Source organism: Pithys albifrons, chromosome 5, assembly GCF_047495875.1.
Source record: "Pithys albifrons albifrons isolate INPA30051 chromosome 5, PitAlb_v1, whole genome shotgun sequence".
NCBI classification, from domain to species: domain Eukaryota; kingdom Metazoa; phylum Chordata; class Aves; order Passeriformes; family Thamnophilidae; genus Pithys; species Pithys albifrons.
Window position 1 is genome coordinate 19,804,227 of NC_092462.1, and position 17,607 is coordinate 19,821,833.

At 39.1% G+C, this 17,607-nt stretch overlaps 1 protein-coding gene across 2 annotated transcripts in view; it reads right to left on the minus strand.

Annotated features, from left to right (window-relative positions):
- Window positions 1-7,603: 7,603 nt before the first annotated feature.
- The window catches only part of SNCA (synuclein alpha), a 62,731-nt gene continuing 52,727 nt past the window's right edge, over window positions 7,604-17,607 (minus strand). For both annotated transcript variants that reach the window (XM_071555853.1, XM_071555854.1), the window contains exons 5-6: window positions 9,178-9,267; window positions 7,604-8,236 (exon numbers count right to left, since the gene is read on the minus strand). In XM_071555853.1, coding sequence (XP_071411954.1) covers window positions 8,204-8,236; window positions 9,178-9,267 — 123 coding nt within the window. In that variant the 3' untranslated portion in view covers window positions 7,604-8,203. The remainder of the gene's footprint in view (window positions 8,237-9,177; window positions 9,268-17,607) is intronic.

The following is a 17,607-nucleotide window of genomic DNA, read 5'->3' on the forward strand; positions in this document are numbered from 1 at the left end:
TTTTTTTTAAATCACCACATGTCCAATTGTACTAAGCCTGCACTTCCTGTACATCATGTCTCAAAAGAGATTCCACTGTGTATCAAGGATGTGCAAGGCTATGACCTAACAGTCAACATGTCTTTGGCTTTGTAACTGAACACTGTAAGATCAGCAGAAAGACAAAGAAAAAAGCTAGCGGAGAAAACAGACTGTTCTTTGGCAAGAGTGTTTTGGAAACAAGAGTCTGAGGGACATTTTTTCCAAACCCTGACTGAAAAAAAAGTCTAGAAAGGATGCACTCCAGCTCCTAGCACATGGGCACACAGTACCTGAGCTCAAATTAGACTCTTGCTGCCCCAATCAACAGGCTCAGAGCTGATCAACACAAGTCACAGTTCTCCTCTAGCACAGGTGACATTGCAATATAGACCCCAGTCTTGGGCTCAGCATGTGGCTGTGGCATGGCCTCAGAACAGGGAAGATGGACACACATTAATCTTCACGTACCTCAGCTGCAAAATGATGTTGTGCAAATCCTTATATCCATGTGAACATTCATGTTTCAGTTTATTTAATGAGAAAATTAGAGAATTGTTTGCATTTTACATCTAGCTGAGCCCATTCTTTCCTTTCAATTTAAATTAAGGAGTTGGAAGAAAAGACCTGCTGTTGCTCTTTTTCCCCAGCAGAACGATAAATGGAATAATAAAAAAACCCATCATGGTAATGTTTTATTTTTTTGAAAAGTCAGCCATGTATAAACAGTATGGCTTGGTCATTTTGATAGAAATACCTGCATGACTCAGGGCAGCCTGCAACCTCATTCTTCTACACTTCCCAGATCAATTGTCTTGATCTTGTCCTGTGTTTCTTAAAGTCATGAAAGCCATTCAGCCCTGGGATAAAAGACATAAAAAGTGTGACAGAAGAAGGCAGAGGAAAAGAAACATCAAACTGTGACAACTAGCTACAAATTAATTTCCAGTTCCTTATTTTCCTCTTTTGCATTACATCTCTATTATTAAAAGGAGTCAGAGTAGCTTCACAATTAGCAGCAATAACACCTCTCAGATCTGCAAGGACTTTGCAAGTACAGCTATTTCTGTTTTACAGTTGGGGTCATAAATTCAGCTGGGGTGATTTTCCTACCACAACACCATAAGCAATTAGCAGAATTTGAATTAAAATCTGCCTCTCTATCTTACATTACCAAAGAATGCCCTGTGCTGCAGTGTTGTGGGACCTTCACTTGCCCACTGATTCAATTTTCTGATCATAACCCTTCATGCCCATCACAGACACTAAAGGCAGAAGACACAGCCCTACAATGGCTGCACTGCTTCTGCAGGCACTGAAGAAACAGTAAAGCAATACCCTCCACTTACCTCTAGAAAGCATCTGCTTTTTGAAACAATGCAGTCACACACTCTTCTTCCTTTCCTTGCCTTTTGAGTTTCTGTGATTAGATAAAGTAAATCTCATTTTTAAGTCAGCATCTTCTCTGGAAATTACATCCCTGTCAGCCAGGATGTGGTGGAGCAGGTTCAGGCATTAAGCTGGAGGCAGAGCTGGCAAAGGCATAGGTATGTAAGTTTAAACGATGTCAAAATTCTCTGCTGTTAAGTAAACTCAAACTTCTTTTCATATAAGCATCTGCGTTCTGTGTAATGAGAAGCCTGGCAGGAATTCAGGCAATAGTTTAGGAAGAGCTGCAGTAGCCCACAGGGGCTGAGAGCTGAACTCTGCTCCCACACCACGCGTACCATTCTCCTGTAGGTTTCAAGAGTCTCCAGAGGCAACATACTGCACTCTGTTTAACTGACCTTCAGCTTAACAGTATTATCCTCAAGCTCCACTTAAGTTTCAGTAATATTTGAGGTCCTGTTGTACAAAGGAGTGAACAGTCATGGAAAAGGCGATGACCTTTTCTCCAGCAACCTTGTAAAATGTAAGACAAGACAAAGTGATTAGAGAGAAAACAGATGGGCAATTTATCAATATGTTAAAAGCTGTTTCTCCCCAAAGTGCACTCTCACCACCAAATCTCATTTTTCAGATGTACCACCCTCCTAAGGGAGGGTGCACTTTTGCTCTCATTTCTAGACTGACTTGCATTAGCCAGCTAACATCCCTCCAGAGCTGCCTTGTCATTGAGTTGCTCCAGGGCAGTGCTGCTCTGCTAACACTCATCTACTTAGCCGTACAGTGAAGCTCAGAATAATTCCATTTATTTAAGCAGCATAGCTTATCTCCTTATGAGAGAGAGACAGACTACCCTGATTTAACATGATTGTTTACATGATGGTCTACAGGTAATATGAAGAGCTTGTTTGTGGTCACGTAGGAGGCAATGTTCTACTGGCAGTCAGATTCAGAAAAGCCATGCTATTCTTAGGAGTAGAAGGTTTGCCAAGAAATCCATTGAGTAACTAGGAAATGCCAGGGTGCTTTTTTTTTCATGTAAAGTGAAACTGGCACTGTGACAAGCACTTCAGTCCCTACAAGAGCAGAAACACAAGACAGGTGAGAAAAAATGTGATCCTCAACTGATGTAGCTGTATCATCAGGAATAACTAGTCCAGAAGCGCAGTGGCAACACTGCATCTTTAGTATACAGTATATTTCACTTTAGGGGACCAAATAATGTCAGTAACCCTGCACTGTAGGTACAATAACCCACATATGGATTTCTAGAAATATGTGGTTACACCTGCAAAACTCTGCTAGTGCAGATTTGGCCAGTTAGTTGTAAGGCTTGAATTTGGCAGCTTTCAAATATGTTAGCTAGTATTTAAGTGCCTTAAAAATGGATCCCCTGAATTTTGGAAAATCCTCTCCACCTCCAAAGACAATTATTAAAACAAAATCACCTTATAGTACCTAATGACAATGCCCATACATTCTGAACAACAATTAATGCAGGATAAACTCACTTGTCTGAAATGCCTCAGTACAGGAGAGCTGTCACTTTAGTGCACTGCAATTGCCTTTTGCACAGACTACAACAGACTGAAATTAGCATCATACTTGAATTTGTTGAGATTTCATAAAACTGAGAATGAAAATTGAAGGCTTTCAAATGTCCATTTATTTTACACCTTAGAATATCCAATCATTAAAATGAAATATATCACTTTCTTGCTGCAAATCTGGGCCAGAAGGAAACTGGATTTCAGAATGAAGGGGCTGAATAAATAGGAGGAATTTTGTTTCAAGTGTTTTGTGGGAGATGCTATCACCTCTCTTTGCCAAGGAAGCTGCCACTTACTTAGTGGTCTGAGATCACCACAAATTTAATTTCTTTTTGGCCATATTATGTATCATTTGTAAATTACTCCCTTTACATTTTCACCATTAACATGGTTTCCTCTTTTGCTCAATAGCACTGTTCTGTCTTTTTGCTAAGGCTGTTCCTTTTGAGATTTTTCTGTTTTGGGGAAGTAAGCAATGCAATCAATTCAGCAGGATGCTACCTGACCAAATGCTAACATTAGATGATTATATTTGCTATTTTTGCAAGGCTTCATGGAATGTTATAACTGAAATTCACATGAATAAAACACCTGACTAAACAACAGAGGATAAAGTCCTTGAGGCATTGTGCAGTTCTCTATTCTATACAGGAGACTGATAAAATTTGCTTTCATACTTTAGTTTTTTATTTATTAATCTAGTACACTCCTCAGTCAATTGATTTTATTTTCTTGGTATAGAGGACTTCAGGTGGCAGAAAAACAGAAAAGGGAATTCAACATAAAAAGCCAGGTCTTCTTAAACAGTGCAGGAATTCTGCCTCAAAGAGAGCCCTTAAATTTACCTGGCTTGTCAAGGTGCCAGTCCCTGGAAGCACTGTAAAGCCATGGGCTAATTTTCTATCATTAGCCTCTGACACCAGAAGCAGCGCCCAGGGGAGGGAGGCAGGATGAATGCCAGCCAATTCTCAGCATGGCTCTCACATCTGTTTTGCTTCCCCAGCCTCCTCCTCTGCCCCCCTTGGAACAGCCACCCTGCCTCTCCACCTCAAGGGCAATGCCTTTGTCTTGCCATGTCTTTGGCTACAGCAGTGATGGAGCACACCACAGAGAGATGAACCATCTTCCTCCTCTTAGAGGGAGGATCAAGCACCAAAAGCCATGGCTCTCCAGGCATGCTTGCAGCCTCATCACAACGTACTAGATACAACAGCTGGACTGAAATTTTGCAATAAAATGGAAGCTCAGTAACAGGTATAGGGTAAGAGCTAACTCTGAAAATTTAGCAGATTAGTGAAGACAAAGAAACAAATGCAGGAGTGGTGAATAGAAAGAAAATGAAAAAAAGTTGAGGTATCCCAGCAGTTGCCTTTTCATGAAAACATTCTCCTTGTTAAATCTCAAGTTAATCATCAGAAATGCATAGGTGCCTTGGCCCCTTGTAAAAAGTCATCCTATGCCGCAGTTGAAAAAAGCACACTTGTAATCGTAGACACTTCTGCCTTTTCCCACAGATGTATCAGTTGCTGATTGACCCATTCAGAGATGCAAATATTAATGGAAAATGCTGAAAACCTACTTTTATGCATCCACTGGAGGAAGCACTTGTAAAAGCATTTATTCCAACATGGAAGAAATCTCATCTGACCTAGTTTCCTACCCAGTTTGTTACCTCCTGGCTGTCTCATCTGAGGTTCCACCTGCTGTTTCTCCATCTGCCAGTCTTTTTTGTATCAGAGGAACCTTCTGAGTTATACGTTAAATGTCAGGCAGGCTGGAGAAAAGTTATTTACGTCTGCATTTAAACATGATATTTTCCATTAAAAATGCATAATGGAGCCAACTAAAGGTTAAGATCTCCTTTGTTTTTGGTTACCACAACTCAAGGACAGGTCTGCTCTTGTGAAAACTGATGCTATTGTTTCATACCTTTGTATAACCAAGCTGAAAAAGTCTTCTGTTCTGCTCCTGGGATAATTTCAGCCACTAAATGGATGGCCCTGAATCTTCCAGTGTCCCAGCTCTTGGAGGCAGAGATCTCTACTCTGAGTTTGCTGCAGCTCATTGACCCACTGTCTGTGTCTGATTCTTCCATATGAGAATCCCTGAGCCTGGACTGCCCACACTATGAAGGGCAGGATGAATAAAATCTGCTTTCTGATGAGATGCAGGCACGTTACTTTTTTTTTTGAGTTTATGACATTGCAATTTACCTTAACTTGCCTGCAGCTGTCTTGAGGGAATGAAGGAAAGTCTTGGTGGGGAAAGGAAATAAAATGACTTGAAAGTCATTAAATGAAAGGCATGTAACAGAACTATTAACACCATGACTTACAGTAATAAAAACATTATTACAAGTTGTTTAATTAGGAGCCATTATAAGACCAATTAAAGTTGTCAAAATAGAACAAAAAAGAAACATGTGTTTTTCCCCAGAGGACTAGGATATGGTGAGGCTTATTACTAACTCTTAATTTAAGAACAGTAGACTGCTTTTGGTTTGAGTTAAAATCCAAGCTCTTAAGAAAAAAAGAGATCCAAGTTATATTCCTCTCTGGCAGACATTGTCTAAACAAATTTTATCCAAACATTTCTTAATTCCCAGAGTAGACACATAAAAAAATCTAAATGCAGCAGCATCTATTTAGTTCAGCTTTAGCAGCCAACACAGTTCTGACATTTGCAAACCACATGTCAGTATTCATCTCACTGCAGAAAGTAAGACAAAATGGCATATAGTTTACCTGGAAAGGATGGTCAGACAACCCTTAAATGAATCTAATTCAAATGCAGCATGTGAGCAGAGCAGTGCATCACACTGTGCTGCCATAGTAACCAGGGGTCCCATGGACTTTTGGAGCCATCTGAGGGCATGTTTGCAAGAGGCACAAGAACTAAACTGATCATCTATGGTACACTTTAAATGACCTAAAAACATGAATGCTAACCAACAGGAGAAATTAATTAATTCTTACATTTTCAGACAATGGACCGGTCTCAGGAGCAGATTTATTCTTATTACTGTTCTTTATGACACACTGCTCCCACACAGCTTATGTAAGAAGTGCACAACTTACTTGCAACATGTGAGCAACCAGTTTAATTCGATTCCCTAACAGAGAAACAACAGAGCAATTAAGACCTGTAGGGCTGTGAAAGAGAAGACGAACAACAGAAACACGTATTCTACTTAGGCTGCATTTGCGGTGCTATTTTCTGAATTATCAGGCATGAGACTGGTCTCAGCTGTTGCTTTTGTTGGATGAGTCCCTGCTGCCATGCTGGCAAAAAAATCACACTACAGCACTGGACTTCTCTTCTCAAATCTTTCTCCCAGAACAGAAGGATCCTTTATCAACATTAATAATTACAAAAGCAGCATCTTACATTGTGCCCTGTCCTGATTTTCCAGGGATGCAATCAACAGATTTATCACTGAAGCATTGATTTTTAACAGTAGAGATGTCCAAGTCAAGGAATTCTTTTGACAGGCCACCTGTGAAGGAGACTGCAAATTGTTAGTGGGTTGTTGCAGGCTATCATGAAAGATTTTTGCAGAAGAGCACAGGACTTTTGGCTCTATTTAGCAAGTAAACTATTGATGAAAATACCTGCAAGTTGTTTGGAATGATCAAGGGGATTTTTAATTGCTTTGAAAAAGATTTAAGAATTCTTCTGAAATAAATTAAATTCCTTAGAAATATGGGGTTAGGAATTGGAAAAATGAAGCATTGTTTTTCTAAGCATCATGAAACCAGCATATTAGTGTGATTTTTGCTCACAGTATTACACCATCAGCTCTCACGGTGTACAGCTGGGTTGGGTACAGACTTGGAAAGATCTATTCCACATCGGGCATGCTTATACCAGGAAGGCTACAGAAAGCCAAAAAGGAGCTCAACTCAAGAAGTTGTTGGAGAGTTTGGCCTCCATGGGTTTGGTTCTCTTTTTGTGTATAGCAGTGACATGCATTAAGTGGTTGTGCATAAGTTTCCACATTAACAAAACCAGGGAATGGTATTTAGTTGTTACCAGAACACGGAAAACACTAGCTGTAAGGGATGTTCAAAGTCCTGCCCAAGACTAGTGAACCTTAAGCACAAAACCACTTGAGGTTAGAGGCAACATTCAATCCAAACCAGCAAATAATAATACATATGATAGAAGCAAAAATATCTCACATTTCAATCTTCTTACTATATGGAAAAGTATCCAGGCAACATAGTATCTAAAAATTAGTGTGGACTGTCCTTTTCCTAATTGGGACTTTATATAAGACAAATTCACTGTGACAAATCCATCACTATATACCTCAGCAATTTAACAACCTCGAAACAGTAATTCAGGGCCTCATGACTTCCTGATCATCTGCTGCAGTCCATTATTAACAGCTTCATTCACTTTCAGGCTGTCCTTACAAGACAAAGTTTATTAGCCCTACAAATTCATTTCTTTTGTCAACAATTTGCACCAACTAAGGTAGCAGCCCTGATGTTCTCATTCTTCATACTGTTTTTTTGTACAGACTAGGCTGCCATTTGCTGGTTTTGTTCTTCCAGTTCCTTCACATGAAGCAACACAGTCTGAATGCTTTAACAGGAACTATTGGATGGGAAAGGTGGTGTTAGGAATCATCACTAATTTAGAAATCATTTTTAATGGGTTATGTTTTATTTGCTTCAGTTGAACACCATTATTTACAGACACAAGTTAATAAAACACATCACAAAATGATAAAATTTCAACAGCTAATATTTATAGGTGCATAGTTCATGCTCAATTACTTTTTTTTATATGTATAATACATACACATATATATAAAGCTCTCACAATAAGTCATCTCTGCACAGAAAGAATAGTTATAGGAAACAAATAAAAACTGTATCGTAAACAATATCAAATTACTGACAGCCTGTCAACAAAACATGTACAGAATTAGAAATATGCAGTAGACACTTAGGTGTTTTTACTTAATATTTTCTTTTTAAACTTTTAAACTTGAAGCTACGATATCCACAGCACAACAATGACCCTGCCAACCGGCTTTCATTTCAGCAGGAGGGAAATGCTGAAACAAGGTGGATGCAGTCACGGATACTCCAATCATTGCTGATGGAAGACTTCAAAATACACCGTAAAAACTGTAAAAAAATTTTACGACTGGGCACATTGGAACTCAGCACTTGTACAGGATGGGACGTCTTTAGTAGTTAGTAGATTTCAGGTGATATAAAGGAAGGAAAGGACTCTCATGCTTCAGGTTCATAGTCTTGATACTCTTCCTAATGAGGAGAGCAGAAATCAGTGCTACTAGGATTTTAGATAAATACATCCTACTTTCACTGGTTATTCTAGTCCTAGTGGATTCAATGCCAAATGTCACATTTTCCAGATCCTGTAGCTTAGGAGACATAGTACTTAGAGGAGAATTAGACTTTTAAAGCGATTAATACATCATTCAGCTGATGTTGCCAGAAACTCCTGAGGCCACCCAGGACAAATCGCTTGGAGAGGGAGGAGGACTACCTCTGGGTCCAACAGCACACCAGGTGCTGCAGATCCTCACATGAGTCAGTAAATCATTGAAAGGATTGTTTAACTACAGACCCATGAGCAGCATCCATAATTTCACTAATATTCAAGATGTTACACTCAAATGTACCTTTAAGTCTTTTACTGGATCATGGTCCAAATCTTTTATACCTCTCATTTTCAGTCTAATTATCTGTGGAACTGCAAAACTACTACTCCAACTACCAATGCATTGTGCCAGACATTGTAGTGATATTTTAGATAGCTGGTTCATAAAGGCAACAAAATAATTTACTCCCACAATCCATTTAAGATCATGTTTTACAAAGCATGATGCATTGGTTAAGTGGCCAAACTCCTAAAACAATCTCTGAAGATGCAGTTCATCCTGCATTCCCTATTAAACATGAAAAAGATTCGAGTTTACTGTGGATTACTCAGAAACTCAGGCACAAGTGTTTTGAAACACACAGACTATTTTCCCATTTAACTTCCTTAATATCAAGAAAGCAATTAATTTTATGATTCCCAGCAATGTAACATTATACCTCTGGCAGATCTTGGCCAAAGAGACCACATTTCTGCTGTGCCCTAACAGCTCGCAGCATCAGTGTGTGCCCGAGTCATGTAACTCACACACGCAGCCTCCCTTCTCTTTTTCCATTCACTGCAAATACCACAACAGACTTACCTCTGGAGGCATTTCATAAGCCTCGTTCTCGGGATCCACAGGAACGTCTGTATTATTAACCATTCCCTCCTGCAGGAAGCCTTCTTCATTCTACATTTAAAATAGGGAAAGAAAAGTGACAGTAACTGCTTGCTTCACCATTTATGCCAAAGCGTGTTTTTCTTCCCCATCACTGGTTGACTCCTTGGCCTGTTTGCTGGTTGTGAGATATTGCCAGGGGTTGTGAAGAGCTAGAGGGCATTAGTTCCAGAGATCTTCTCCATGTTCCACAGGGGTCTGTCTATCTGTGGGAATGACTACTATCATCTATTTGAGTAGCTGAGATACCATTTCTCTCTTGCCACAGACAGACTACAAAGTCAATCCTAACAAAAGAACAGTACCACCACCAACTTGCTGAGTATCTTTGGAAAATATTTTAATCCCACAGAAAATGCTTTGGTCAAGTCACAAAGCAAACCAAAACAAGTTTTTGGTGCCTGATCTGGGAAACAAAGTACTACACAAACTGTTTCAGCAATTATCTGTTTTCTAATGTTATAGACACATCCATCCTTTCATAAATCATTATTTATTTTAAAGCTTTAGCCTTAAACTGCAAAGTGGCCAAAAAAGGGAAAACTATTTTACTTAGATTATTATATGCTGGTTTTTCCTTCCGTTGTAGAACTTACTTGTATTGGGAAATGCTTTTTTCCTTTAGTGGGTTGTACCTCTCTCTGTATGCTTTCCTATGTCAACTAGCATGTTATTCTATATATGATCTATGGTATGATACAATACCTGTAAACTGGCTTTTTGCATTTTTTTAATTTACAGAAACACTTCTATTTTTATATAGCAATTTTAATAAGAGCCTCCTGGAATTAATGAGACTGCAATGGTGTAAGGAATAACTTGCTAAGTAAGATTATTAAAGTAAAATTATTATTGTCCTAGAACTATAGATAATATTTACCATCTGAAACAAACACAAAGGAAAAACCCCACATTTCAATTGGGCCAATCCTCACTGTAGTTGTTACCACAGAAGTTCACAGAGTAGAAATGAGTTCTGCCAGAGCAAAGACTGCTGGAGTTCATCCTGAACTGTAAGAAAATTAATATGAAAACAGGCAGAGTATTGCAGTGAAACTATTGTGATCATGCTGATTTATACCAGCTGTCAATCTAGACAGAAATGCACTAAAACACAATTACAGACACTCAGGAAGAAATTCACTTAAAAAAACCACCTCCAGGCAGGTAGCATAGACAGAAATACAAAGTTAAGTAAGTCACAAACCAGACTAATGAGGTAATTCTTCAAAGTCTACAATTTATAGGATAGTGAAGCTAAATTAAATCTAAGATACAGACAAAATGAGGGTAAGAGAAGCTAAACCTGAAACTCACCTCTGCAAGTTTAACACAAAATAGAATATAATACCCGAGTTCACCATTTGCCATGTATTGGATTACTCTCTGGTTTAACCAGGTGACCTTAGTCATAACGCTCTGGTCCTCACTTTCTGCACCTCCCCAAGCACAAATTGTGACTTCATCTGCCACACTAACCCTGTCGTTCTTCCTTGGATCAGTCACCTTTTCTGATGCATATGTGGGTACACATATTTTTTTTACCCTTATTATCAAAGTCTGTGATGTGCAGAATTTATTTCCATAATATGGATTCTTCCCTCTAGCTCTCATTTCAGACTTCACAAGGTGCAGAATGAAGATATCTGGTCCCATTGCTTCTCAGTGGGACCAGATATGCTTTTTCCTTTAGAGAACAGTACAGTGCCAAGTTCCCTCCATGCACGCGTCCATGGAGTCAACACCCTGCACTGCTCTACAGCATAGATAACATGGACAGATTCCAGAAAGCCAAGGGACACCAACAAATAAGGTTGCATATATTTTCGTTTAGGTGTTTAACAGGTACCTGTGTCTCCCAGAACTGCCATAAATTTAGGTTTTCAACATGAGAGGTAATTTTTAAAGCATGAAATTATCAGAAAAATAGGCCAAGTACAACCCTGCCTCAGCTTATCAAAACACCCGAGCTTCTAAGATTATTTCATCTTCAGTTTTTACTTATTCTAGCTTCTAAACAAATTTTTAAGGGTATTTATGCTTATTTACTTTTATGAGAAGCAGCATCAATCCCTAACAGCTTTCACTGAAATACCTAAATAGTGTGTGTGATGCAAATTTTAAAGCTGTTACTGTGCACCTGATCTAACATATCAGTTCTAAGGACCTAAAGCTCTAGTCTCCTGCTCTCCTGCTTAATCCAAAATATAATTTTATTTCTGCTTCTCCCAGTCATTAAGGAACAGCTTCAGCTAACAATCAAGTAAAACTATGCCCAAAACAGTTGAGATTGCACAGGAAAGAAAGCATGCAGCTTAGTGTTATCTGCAGCAGGAAAACAGATGGCAAGTGAAACTGCCAGGACCATTAGGAACGACAAAGACTTGCCAGTCGAATTTCAAATAAGAGCTTCAAAGTTTGTATGCGGTTTCTTAGGAACCTCTGCCATGGATCTGGACTGTCCATCAGGGTTAGAGATACACAATGCCTAAAAGACTGAATTTATCATCTTCCCAAGTTCCTTCAGTAAGTTCAGGATGGAGATTCCTCTACGGCTTCAAATAAAACAATCAGCAGCAGTAGAAAAATGCAACATCAATCACAACACCATTATTTTTTTCAAATGAAGCAAATCGTAAGCCATACCAAACCACACAGGGAACTCTTTGCCTGGGAAAGGTTTATCACCTTTGTCCAGCTGCAAACAGCAACATAAACTCCACCCTCCATGTTGATGTCACTGCAGTTCAGATGAGGATGACATTACTCAGCGTCACGTGTGTTACATTTAAATGCAGAGCACAGGTGACCACAGCATTTTTAATGCTGGTGTTCTCTATTCCTGATGTACTATCCCTCCAGAGTCAGGATATTATCAAAGCAAACCACCACACTCAGTAACACAGAGCCATCTAAGGTACACCTTATAGCATAATTTACCTCCTTTAAAATAAAGAAAAGCAATTTTACATTCCCATCATCAATAATTACATATCCTAATTCAGTTATGGAGGAGAAAAACCACCCAACAGACCAATTCTTGTCTTAGTATGAAAGATGCATTTTTCTCTAAAAGCTGCAGACTCTCTTAGACCACATAGAAGAGCATTTCCAGAGGGAAAGATTTTTATTAGATGATCTGAAAAGCTCAACAAAAGCTTCTGAGATAAAATTGCTGTAATGGCTCCAAAATGTTGACGCATCCTTTACTATGGGAATGAGTCCTTGCTAAGCTTGGTGCACTTTTGCAATAAAATAGTAATTAAACTGATTAAAAAGTACTCCTGATGACCCAGTCCTGTTAAAATACAGAATATTTGACAAAACTTCAGGACTATTCCTTTTACCAGGAAAACTTCACCAAATGGGTTTCTCTTATTTCAGTGTTTTGACTGAAAGTCCTACCCCATTCTTTCCCACCTCATAACACTCCTGGTGGAAAGGGACAGACTGTTTAAGATTCACTACGCATGGAAGACAGACCGAATGGTCGTCTCATGGTACTTCTCCTGTGTCAGCACCAAGTAACGAAATGGTCACCTTCAGGAGTGTGAATTCCATCCTCTTGGTTATGTGTTGGAATGCCAAGTTATTTTCATCAGAAAGAAAATTTATCTTAAGTCACAGACAAGAGCAACTTCAAAAGGAAGCACTGTGATTGCAACTTAACAGATCTAAGCATTATAATCTACTACCTCTCTGGCTAGTAACGTGTTTTCCTTCCATTATGAACACTGAAGGACTCTTAAGAGTCATGCATATTCTCATCATTAATGGAGACTAATTCCTTCTGAGATAAATAAATATGGCTACCAAGCTGTGAGCTCTTAAAATGTTTATACTGGCAAGAGGTGATCACCCTGGAAGCCACTAATCACCGAGACCAGAAGACATCTCTAGAAATTGTCTAGTCCCCCTTCAGCAGGTTGCTCAGGGCCATATGTGATCAGGTTTGACCATTCCCACAAATGGAGACTCTACAATCTCACTGGATAACCTCATACAGTGAAAAACACTTTTCTTACATTTAAAGGGAATTTCCTGCTTTTCCGTTAGTGCTCACTGCTTCCTGCCATTTCACTGAGCACTGCTGGAGTCTGGTTCAACCTCCTTCCCCACCACCCCCACCAGGTATTTATATTCATTGATAAGCTCCCTCCATAGACTTTTGGATTCATGTTGTTCCACATTTGCATATGAAACAATGTTAACAGTTTTCTGTCTGTTCTTGAGACCCCTATAAAATTTCCCATGCACATATTGTAGGAGGACCTTTTCTCTAGTAGATAAGTCCTACTGTCCACAATCAATTATATACGTAAAAACCAGGCGAGGCTTGTCTCATACACCTAACAAGTCAATGTAACATGAGAAGTCATTGTTAATTTCAACAAAATAGATTCTTATAAACTCAATGAGCACTGATCACACTACATCACTTGCCAGTCTGTTACTGCGTGTTTTATAATTATTGACTAGCTGTGAACCCAGGTAAGTGGCACTGTGGAAAAACAGTGAACTAGAACAGGGAAAAAGTTGATTTACAAGGTAATTTTGGTCTATCTCTTTTGTGAAGACCTTTAAAGTTCCTTTTGGAAAGTTCTTTAAGACTGCTAACAAAATGCTCCATGCAAAGCAATTTTAACATAGTCCAATTTGTTGTACACCAGGTGTTGTATGTACCAGGTGGTACATGCAGGTGCTCAAAATAAAAAAAAACCAAAACACATCCGATAGCATTATTACCTCGCAAAATTATCATGAACTGATATATTAGAGTAACAGTAGGATTGCTTTATACTGTACTAGCAAGCCCTGTGCACACCATGGACAGAATCGGCTGAGAGGTGGGATATGATGCTTGGTGAAGAGAAAGAAACTGCTTTCCTGACTCAACAGTTGAATAGACAGTCTCATCGGGGAATTTGAGATTTCCTGAGCTTGTCAACTGGTCCAAGTAGCTTGTCTGGAGAAGTCATCCTTGCTTCCAGCCTGCCTGCCAGCCATGGTCACGTACATCTTTGTGAGCCCAGAGATTAAGTCTAGCCCAGTATTAGTGAATTATTGAATTTGCTGTTGTTACAGTCTGAATAATTGCACTAGTAATCTGTCTTTATCACCACATCGTTATTTAGAGATGAACTGTTTATCCCTAAAGCCAGGTCTTATGCCTGTTATTGCATCCTAAACCTGTAATTCAGCAGGGCTGCCTCAAGCCCTTACAATGGTAACTCAGTATCCCCCCAGCCTAAGTCCATTTCATTTTGGTATTACGCACCCTGTAAGAACTTTTTTGGAGAGCTGTCAGTCAGTATATGGTGGAGTGTGAAGAAAAATTTTGGGATTCCTTTTTTGTACCCTCAGTGCAGTTGTTATGGTTACTATACAAATTCACCTCTTGCTACAGTAAGCTGAAAAGCAATTCAATGTGCCAATGGGCTTAAAATTCCTCTTAAAAAGAAAATAATTTGTAATTCTCCTTCTCCACCAAATATACTCTACCAGCACATGCAGAGGCTGGATATTGGACCAAAGTGAACAAATAACTGTCTTTACCAATTGGTAACTTGTTTTTTACAGGTATTTTGACCATAAAGCCAAGCTTATCTGGATCAGAGAAAAATTCTTGAACAAGTAGTTCCAACCAGAAGCAAAACAAAGATATGCTAAAATTGCCTCAGTTTATTTACCCTCCTAGTCCTAAGATACTAAATTCATGGAGCTGACTAGTGTTAATTACAGGTGACTTTAAATAGGAAATTTCCCAGGGAAAGAGTCAATGTGACATCAGTAACTCATGAAAATGCATCCAGAACATCCAGTCCTTTCAGCTTCATCCTTTTAAGCTTCCCAAATCTATGGTGACATTGAAAACTCCACGGGTAGGGAAAAGCAAAAGCTAGGACTTACCATTTGGAAAGACGAAGTAATGTCTAATTGCAAAATAGTGGGAATGATACACGCTAACTAGATGTCACATCAGATGCAGTCACGGATCTGTCTCTCTGGACATTCTCCTTTAAAAGGCTCAAACAATAGCCACTATCAACTTTGTGACTCACATTCTCAAAAATGAAGTTTCAGAGTACAGTTTCACAGGAATCTTGAGTCAAATAGTACTACTAATTTCAACAAGGATTTGGAAGAAGGGCCAAGAACTGCACTTAACTGTTTGCTCAGTCATTTAGAAGCAAAAATGAACAGCCTGAGTTTAATTTTATTATTCTTACTATGAAATTCAAAGATACCTTGACAAAATAGACTGAAATATATACCATGAAGCTCAATAGGAAAAGGTGTTAATAAGTTGACACTTAGGCTCACCAAATCAAAGATGAAGAAGGGCAAATGGTGCCCAGAAAAGAACTGGAAAGTCAAAGAATAATATAAGCCAGAAATGTCATGTTACTTAAAAAAAGGCAAGCCATTCTCTCACATATTAACAAAGCTTGTGAGATAATCTACTTGGTCTAATCCAACCCAAGAGTGCCTTTTCCTGAATGCAGAATTCAGCCTACCCAACGCCTTGGCTTGGGATGTTGGGAGATCCCAAAGCAGAACAGCATGAATGATCACGCCCTAGAACAGAGAGGAAAGATGGAGGAACTTGTCAGACCCTCTGTCTGTCAGGAGATCCATGGGATTGGCTAAACCCATCTGTCCCCTTGCTGTAATGGAGGATCTACAATCTGTATGAACCCATCACCAGGAATGATCCAAGGATGATACCTAAGCTTTGCCTTCATTAAATAAAACAAATAAAACCAATGTAATGACATAGCGACACACATTCTTGACAGATCACATTAACTAGAAGATTGGTACACATCAGCTTGGCAGTTAACATAGAAAACAGCAACCTTGTTCCGATTTGACTCCATTAAGTCAGTAAAGATGATTTTAAACATCATGGTCCCAATCAAAACTGCAAAATTATTTTACTGTAACAGTTTGAATAGCATAATCACATTTCAATGTTACATAATTTTTTGTGCAGATATACTCCAAAAGTTATTGCATAGACTCGATGAGTATATATTCTCTTTCCTAAAGGCAAAATTAAATGATAAAAATAAGTTTCCTCTAAACAATTCTCCAGTTACATAAACAGTTCATTCAGTGCTGTATTATCCAAAACAGCAATCTCTAAACCATAGTTATTTTTCTTACTTTTAGAAAAAAGTCCCCTACACAGAACTGCAGGACTAGCCACCCTCTAGCATGATGAACAGCATGAGTTCCCAACTTGGTTACACACAGCCCCAGAGAGAACGCACTTTTCAGTTCTGTACCCCATCTCGTGTGATCGTATTCACAAAGCAATGAGCAACCTCACTCATTCCCCAGAAGTTTTTAAAGAGAGAGAAAGATCTCTCTACAGCTTGTGAAAGAGGGCAGGTTTTCCTCCCTTTTGCTTTTCTCCAGAGCGTGAGAGGACAAGCTAATGCAATCGGCATTGACTTGTTTGCTTTTACTCTGCAGCACATTGAGCTGTGTGCTCACAAGTGACTGTCCCGCCACTATAACACCTTCAAAGCCTGTAACTGATTGCCAGGACGTGCTGTAAGTGAAGTAGCTGCCCTTCAGTTATTACTAGTGAGCATTTCTTTGAAGCATTCCTTCAATTCCAACCTACTGCAGCACTTCAGCTAGCTGGGGATTTTAAAATATTTTTCTTCTAAGGTGTAAACCAGCAATTGCTCTGAAAAAAACACTTGCAACAATTACTTGAATTATAAAGGTTTCAGGAGTATTTCCTGCAATTTTGATCTATTCAGCGGCAGATGAAACACTACAAAAGACAAGAGAGTCAGCTTGACTTAAAAATTTATGTTCCTGAAGGAATACTCTTCACCTAGAAGCAAGTAAACAGCTACTAAGAGCTTTCACTTATATTGGGAAAGGTTTCTTCACAGTCCGGTGCCATGAAACACAAACATCATGGGCAACTCTTCAGATTATTTTCCCCCATAGAAGAAGAAATGATTCATTTTAACTAAGTGGAAAGAATTATTTAGTAAGGTTGACTTAGTAAGGTGTAATAGGCAAGGAGACTCATAGATGACTAGTACCAAAATATATAATACTTGAGTATCTGTGTTTTCTTTCCCTCCTCCCCCAGCACTGCTACTGTTATCTTTGCTTTTCACTTCTGCCTTAGATGCAGACTGAACTCTGCTATTGTCTACACTGCATGAGAGTGAGGTTCAAAGCAACACAGCCTTTCCCTGCCCAAGTTCTCCTCTTTCTGTGTAAATAAAAGCCTGGTGTAATTCTACCCCTCACTAGACCATTTTTGCACTTATGCCTGTATGTCTGAGAGCAGCCTGTGTTTACGACCCTCTCTTCAGA